General features: G+C 40.6%; 1 protein-coding gene across 3 annotated transcripts; it reads right to left on the bottom strand.

Annotated features, from left to right (window-relative positions):
• Positions 1–1197: 1197 nt before the first annotated feature.
• On the bottom strand, positions 1198–6096 carry LOC130388258 (zinc finger MYM-type protein 1-like). Of its 3 annotated transcripts, XM_056597677.1 has the most exons (7): positions 5621–6096; positions 5008–5070; positions 4724–4796; positions 4571–4624; positions 4365–4412; positions 4126–4218; positions 1198–4040 (listed from the first exon to the last, which is right to left on the bottom strand). In XM_056597677.1, the coding sequence occupies exons 1-7, from the start codon at positions 5657–5659 to the stop codon at positions 1879–1881; spliced, it is 2532 nt and encodes an 843-aa protein (XP_056453652.1). In that variant the 5' UTR covers positions 5660–6096; the 3' UTR covers positions 1198–1878. The 3 variants fall into 3 exon arrangements, with proteins under 3 accessions (XP_056453652.1, XP_056453654.1, XP_056453653.1); XM_056597679.1 differs by having other exon boundaries at positions 1198–4218; XM_056597678.1 differs by lacking the exons at positions 4365–4412; positions 4571–4624; positions 4724–4796; positions 5008–5070.
• Positions 6097–6897: the final 801 nt, after the last annotated feature.

Here is a 6897-nt window from a genome sequence, read left to right as displayed (position 1 = left end):
GCCATAGAATTTATTTAAGGGGGGGGGAGGGCATACAAGTCTTTTGGCCATAGTGGATCCAGATCTGTTCCGGAGCATTTCAGCACCCCGGGCAACAGCGCAGGGTTGCCAGGTCCTGCAAAAAACGTCCCGCCCACATACCGTTCAAAATCCACCCAAAATGTCCTAGAAGCAGCCCAAATAAAAAGGATATTCCAACTTGGCCAACGTTTTGAAAGTAATAAAAATTGAGGGAATATCTGCAGCGAAATGCATTGTGTGTGTGTGTGTGTGTGTGTGTGTGTGTGTGTGTGTGTGTGTGTGTGTGTGTGTGTGTGTGTGTGCTAGTTTAGCGAAAGCAGCGTCCTTAGCAACCTGACGTCATTGAAACATGCGAGCGAGCCGATAAAATCTTCCTAATAACTATAAAACTAAAGATCAGACGTAATCACTGACTAAAGATTATGCAAGTAAAAAGTATATTTCTCGCTAGAAATGTTATTAGAAACAAGTTCAACGGTGATTCGGTCCTAAAATAGGCCTATTGCATTTCCCATTCGATTAATAAAGAAACCAATCCCGAGATATCCCCGGACCCATGCAAGTGAACGGAGCGTTCCACGGCATTGAGAAGACCCGTGTAATAAAGACCCATAATATTTCTGTTTATGGCATAGATTTCTCCTCAGATTAGGCTAATTTATGATAATGATAAAATAAAAGTAAAAACGCTCGATCAAAGGCCCGGCCCGAGGGGTCGGGCTCGGGCTCGGGCAGAGAATCTAAACACTGACTGGAACTACTTAGCAGGGGTCTGGTAGGCCTATATCAGGAGATAATGCACACCGTGCAGCCAATCAGAATACGAGTATTCCCCCAGACTGTGGTATAAACAATAAACAAGAGTTATAATCAACCCCTACGCATCAATATTAATGATAACCCATTATTATACGGTATGACTTCTAGATGTCACGTCCGCTCGCGACACTGGACTTGCGAGGCATCGACGCGGACTTCCATTCACATAGCCAAAAACAAGACAATAGATCTATGGCTAGATCAAAACATCAAGACATACAATTCTAAAAAGATCAGATTAAGCAGCTACCATTTTTTCTTTCGCGGTTTGCCTGAGCAGCGCACCTGCGTTTAATAGCCTATATCCGTGAATTGTCACAATTTCTCAGAATCGAAGGTGAAAGTAGAAACGGGTGGCCTAAAGCTGTCATATTGTTCACAATTTTTAACAATAAATGTACTGTACGGAGCTCCTTAAGGCAGTGGCGTGTCCAGACATTTTTGATAGGGGTGGCACCAGTGGGGCACTGACATATGCAGGGGTGGCATGAAGTGTGAGCAGGAGCGCCTGCGCAGACATATACACTCACGTATGCACACCCACACCCAGGTGTCGGCATAGCATTAATTTACCATTTTTGTATCCACAACCCATATCTACTTCACTTACTTACACTGCAAGCAAGAACAGACCTACTAGTCACAACATTCAGGAAAAGGCAACATACAAATGTGATTGAAAACTACCATACTTTATTCTAACTTCAACAGTACATACAAAAAAGACAATGCACTTTCTGAAGACTCTGGGCAAAATATGAACTTAACAAAACTGTGCAAAACTTAACATGTGCAACAATAAAGTGCCAACAAAATAAAGTGCCAACAAAATTAAAATAAATAAGACTCTTTGGGCAAAATATGACCTTAACAAAACGTAACATGTGCAACAATAAAGTGCCAACAAAATTAAAATAAATAAGACTCTTTGGGCAAAATATGACCTTAACAAAACTGTGCAAAACTTAACATGTGCAACAATGGCTGGAGGTACAGAGCCCTGGCTCATGGACTATTAAGCTTAGGTAAACAGGAGGGTTAAAACAGTGCAATTCGCCTGTTCTTGTGTTTGCTTGCAAACACTTTGATAAAATCATCCATGTTGAGTGCCCTCGCTCTTCTTGACTCAATACTTAGCAAAGATAAATGGCTTAGTCTGTTGTCTAGCATGGTTGTCCTCAAATGAGTTTTAATGAGCTTTAGAGCTGAAAAACTCCGCTCACATGCAGCACTACTGACTGGGAGGGCTAGAGCTATTTTGCATAGCCTGAAGAGCTCAACAAACACCTCTTGGTATGGTTCCAAAAACACTGTTAAATCTAGGATGTTTCCCAACTGTGCCGCCCCACTCTCAGCTTTCCTTGACAAAATTCTTCTAGCCTGGTGAAGCTCATGAGTAAGATCCTCCTTATCACACCCATATATTGTTCCAAAGTCAAAGACCTGGTCATCCTGGAGGAATGTACTGCTTTTAGGATTTAAGGCCTGTATACCTCTCATTACTGAACAGTTCATTTTTGAGAACCTTCTTTCCATTTCAGAAACTAAGGTGTCAAGGATGGGGTAGAGTAGTCCCTGCCTGAATGAATCTTTGTCTGCATTACCCTTGCGCAGGCCTATAGTACATGTCACATACGACCCACCAAGTTTGGTGCTGACTTTATGTGCTCTTTTCTTCTCAACATTCTCAACAGCTATGTTGCACTGTTTGGCTGTCTCTACTATGTCATGCCACAGTTTATCAGTAAATGTCTCAGTCCTATACTCTTGAAAAGTATCAAGAAGTGACTCCACCATGTCTGCTGCCATAGCTAAATCAACTGAGGGTGACTGCAACAGTTCAGAAAGCAGCTTTGTGTCACCGAAAACTTTTCGGAAGGTTGCAAGGAGGCCTATAAATGTGAGGTCAATCTGTGCAAGCAGACCTCTAGCATCAATGGACCCGTCTCTGAGATTTTCTGCACTTATATTTTGAAGAACACACAACACAGCTGGTAATCTATCCATCAAATTCCTGCAAGCTACTGCTCTACATGCCCATCTTGTGTCACTTAATTTTTGTAACTCTCTAGGTGTGCCACCATACATTTCTTTCTGGACAGTAAGCCATTTCTGGTGCAAATAAGAGCCTGACATGTATACATAGATCTTTTCAAGCAGTGAAAAGAAACAATCTGCCTCTGGAACTGACTTAACAGTGTCAACCAAGACCAGGTTTAGACAGTGTGCATTACAGTGGACATAAAACGCAGTTTTAGCCTCTGTCTTAATTCTGGCTGCCACACCCGAATGTTTACCACTCATTACTGAGGCGCCGTCATAACCTTGTCCAACAAGGTTTGATTTATACTGAAGTTCATAGCTTTCTAAGCACTTGATGATCATGTCACTAAGCCCCTTAGCATCTAGATGTTGTGCATGCTGCATTTCAAGGAAGCTTTCATGAACAGCCCCATTGTAATAATATCGAAGTACTAATGACAGCTGCTCCTTTTTTTGCAAATCTTTGGTTTCATCAGCGATGATGGAGAATACCTCACTCTCTTTCACTTCTTTCACAATGGAATCCTGCACCATACTGGTTAAGCACTGCAGAATTTCATTTTGTATGGTATTGCTTGTGTATTTTGCATTGCCTGTTGCTTTCATTTTTTTGGCTACCATGGGATTGGGTTTAGCAATCATTTCAAGAATTTCTAAGAAATTCCCTTTGTTGTCAGATTGCTCAGACTCACGGTGCCCTCTTTGTGCCATATTTTGTGTGGCTGTCAAAAGCAGTACATCTGCAACAGTTTTAATGTAACTGCGATTCTCTTCAACCTTCTTTTTGTACTCATTGTTGAGCATGTTTAATACAGAAGCATCTGTAAGTGCAGCCTTCTTGTGTTCACTCCAAGCTAACATGGCAGTAATATGAGAATCTGATTTTTCATGCACCTTAAAGCCAGCATCTTTATACATTGCTTTTTTCCATTGTGAAAAGCCGGATTCTGAGGTAAAAACGGATTCTGACGTGCTAGGCAAAGAGAAGTGTCTGCATGCATAGCAGTAAGCGCAGTCTTTCATAAGTGAGTACTCAAGCCATGAAAACGTGTTGTACCAAGATGGATTGAATGACCTCCTCTTCTCTCCTTGCATGGTTTTTGGATATATCTTTAACCGGGGTTGAGTGGGTCCTGCTGCTCTTGACTGTGAAATATCTGTAAGTGACAAATGTATGGGAATCAGAACCTTTAAGTGTCATTTAATTCACTGATTTGACTTAAATGAATTGTTAAGACATACCAATAGTTCCGGGCCGACGAAAAGGGGCTGCCACACCACTATCCCCTTGTGGATGGCCTGCAGGAACCTCTGTATTGTCAGCACTGGACACACCTGAAGCAATACAGAGATTTCATTAGTTTAATTACATTTCATATTGCCACATTTAGCTTTTAAACACCAGTATTATTGATATCCTGATCCAAATAAAAGCAGATACTGCAATGTTTTTGTTTTTTTTAAAGGTAAAGCATACATACCCTGCTGCATATGTGACGGTAAGGGGCCTTCATCAAAGGAATCTTCGCCTGAAGCAATACAGAGATTCTATCAGTTTAATTATATTTCAAATTGTCCCATTTAGCTTTTAAACACCAGTGTTATTAATACAATGATCCAAATAAAAGCGGATACTGTAATGTTTAAAAACACTACAACAAAAAAAAAAAAGGTAAAGCATACATACTGTGCTGTGTATGTGACGGTAAGGGGCCTTCATCACAGGAATCTTCGCCTGCCTCTGCAATAACACATAGGTTGTCATTAGAATGATAATAAAATGTGCCTAAAATATTAAGCATATGATACTTCATATGAAAAATGAATTGTTAAGACATACCAATAGGTCCGAGCCCGCCAAATGGGGCTGCCACACCACTATCCCCCTGTGCATGGCCTGCAGGGGGACACACCTGAAGCAATACAGAGATTGTATCATTCATTTATATGTCAAATTGTCACATTTAGGCTTTTCACACCAGCATTGTTAAAAAATGTGTCTACACGCTTGTTAAAAAATGTGTCTACATGCTTAATGACAGTATATGCCACTGTAGTATAAGTGAAATATCCCAGTTCGAATCAATGCACATAATGTTTTAAAGAAGGTAAATTCATACATACCCTGATCTGTTTGTGATGTTGAGGGTCTTTCCTCTTTACCATCCACATGTACATCCACAGAAACTGTGATTAAAATCATAATACAATCAGCCTTTCCTTAGTAAACTAAGTGGTATGTTACAGTCAAACCAAATGAGTAAGTTCAAACATGAGAACAAACTTGAACCATCAGGATTTCACGTACCTATGTGTACAGCTGAGGCTGAAGCCTGGCTCTCATCCTCTGACTGACTGCTCTGCCCCTGCTCTGGCTCTATTTTGGATTTCTTCCTTATGAAGAAATCCTTAATATTCTGACCTCTTTTCATACTGTAATAGTCCCATAATGCACGACATTCTTATATGTTGTACAATAGATAATTGTGCATACACACAAATGATATTGATGTTATATGGGTCTAACATAACAATGTTACGCAGTACAGAATAGCTAAATGTTAGCTTTAGCATCGTTGACAGTCAAAACAGTGTTTGCTAATGAGATGAGATGATGACAGCCTTGTGCCAATTACAATAAAAAGAAATAAAACAAGACAGGATAAACGTTTAGCTTATTACCGTTACAGCTTTTAACTACAGGCACAGTAAGTGTAGTGAAATGTAGGTTACTCACATCTTTCTCGACGACGCTCCAGAAACGTGTTGCTTCCATAGACAGTTTGTTTCACGTGTAGGTTTGCTCAAACTTCTTCTTCTTCGGGACTTTTTTTTTGCAGGCTACATACTACTTTAGCGCATCTCTGCTGCCTCTCAGGTTTGAGAAGGAACTGCAACTCTAAACAAGCTTCCAGTTTACAGTGCCGTGAATATTGGGGTGGCACTTGGGGTAGCCAATCAGATTTCAGGGGTGGCCCGTGCCACCCTAGGCCACTCCCTGAACACGCCACTGCCTTAAGGGACATTAGGGAGAACGCTCCCGCACAGAACCTTAGTTTGGAAGTCGTGCTGGTGACACGACAAATACTTCCAATTGAAATACATGGGTTTGAAATTTGTGCTTGTAAACACGAAAAATTTGAAAATACGTGATCCTGATCACGTTTCAATAGATTAAATAACGTGACAGTGTCACGTCTTTTCGTGAGACCGGGTTGGACACACATGAGGGGAGCAGCCTTATTTCTTGTTTTTTTTATGTTTGTTTGTTTTTATTATTGTCTGTATTGCTGTTATTTGCTTTGGCAACACTGTATTTTAACGGTCATGCTAATAAAGCGCTTTGAATTTAATTTAATTGAGAGAGACAGACGGACACAGACGTTGTGATGTCTACATGCCTGACACACATGAGGGGAGCTGCCTTATTGCCTTCCTCTCTTTACACTTACCTCTCTGCTTGCCATGTTGCCTTTTTTTCTTCCCTTTTCTCTTCCTCTTGTCTCTTTTCTTGTGACTCTGGTGGTGGTGCTTCTTTTTCTTCTTGCGTCTTTTCTTCAATTTATTGTCTGAATCGGAAGAATCAGTTGAGGATGAGGAGCTGGATGAAGAGGATGAAGGATGTTGGATGGACTGGAGGATGAAGAGAAAGAAGATGCACCAGGAGACGAGTTTGCCGAGGAAGATGTGTCAATTGTCCCACCGTCATCTGTATCTACAACATAATACAAAATACAACACCAAATGCATTACTAACTATGATGATACAATTGAACTCACATACATTTTTATCAACATTTACATTTATTAAGACTTTCAGTTTCACTGATTCATCAAATCGTGATCTCATCCGTTGGACAGATGTGTCTGCTGTCAATCAATGCTACAGATATTATCTTCCAGGTATTAACTGTACATGTGTATTGTTTGGGTAATAACACGCTCATGCTCTGATGGTCTCGTCACCGTGAAATGTTGGCCTTTCTTCCACTCAATTGTATATATATTTTACAA

This window comes from Gadus chalcogrammus, chromosome 8 (assembly GCF_026213295.1).
Source record: "Gadus chalcogrammus isolate NIFS_2021 chromosome 8, NIFS_Gcha_1.0, whole genome shotgun sequence".
NCBI classification, from domain to species: domain Eukaryota; kingdom Metazoa; phylum Chordata; class Actinopteri; order Gadiformes; family Gadidae; genus Gadus; species Gadus chalcogrammus.
The sequence above is the reverse complement of the archived record's forward strand: the minus strand, read 5'-3'. Positions and strand labels throughout refer to the sequence as shown.

Excerpts from the sequence above, each read along its gene's own strand:
- LOC130388258 (XM_056597677.1), bottom strand. The coding sequence starts at position 5,659 with ATGGAAGCAACACGTTTCTGGAGCGTCGTCGAGAAAGAT. Across the intron at positions 5,071-5,620 it reads GGAGCGTCGTCGAGAAAGAT|TTTCTGTGGATGTACATGTG; the intron begins GTGAGTAACCTA and ends TTTTAATCACAG. Across the intron at positions 4,625-4,723 it reads TGGCGGGCTCGGACCTATTG|AGGCAGGCGAAGATTCCTGT; the intron begins GTATGTCTTAAC and ends GTGTTATTGCAG.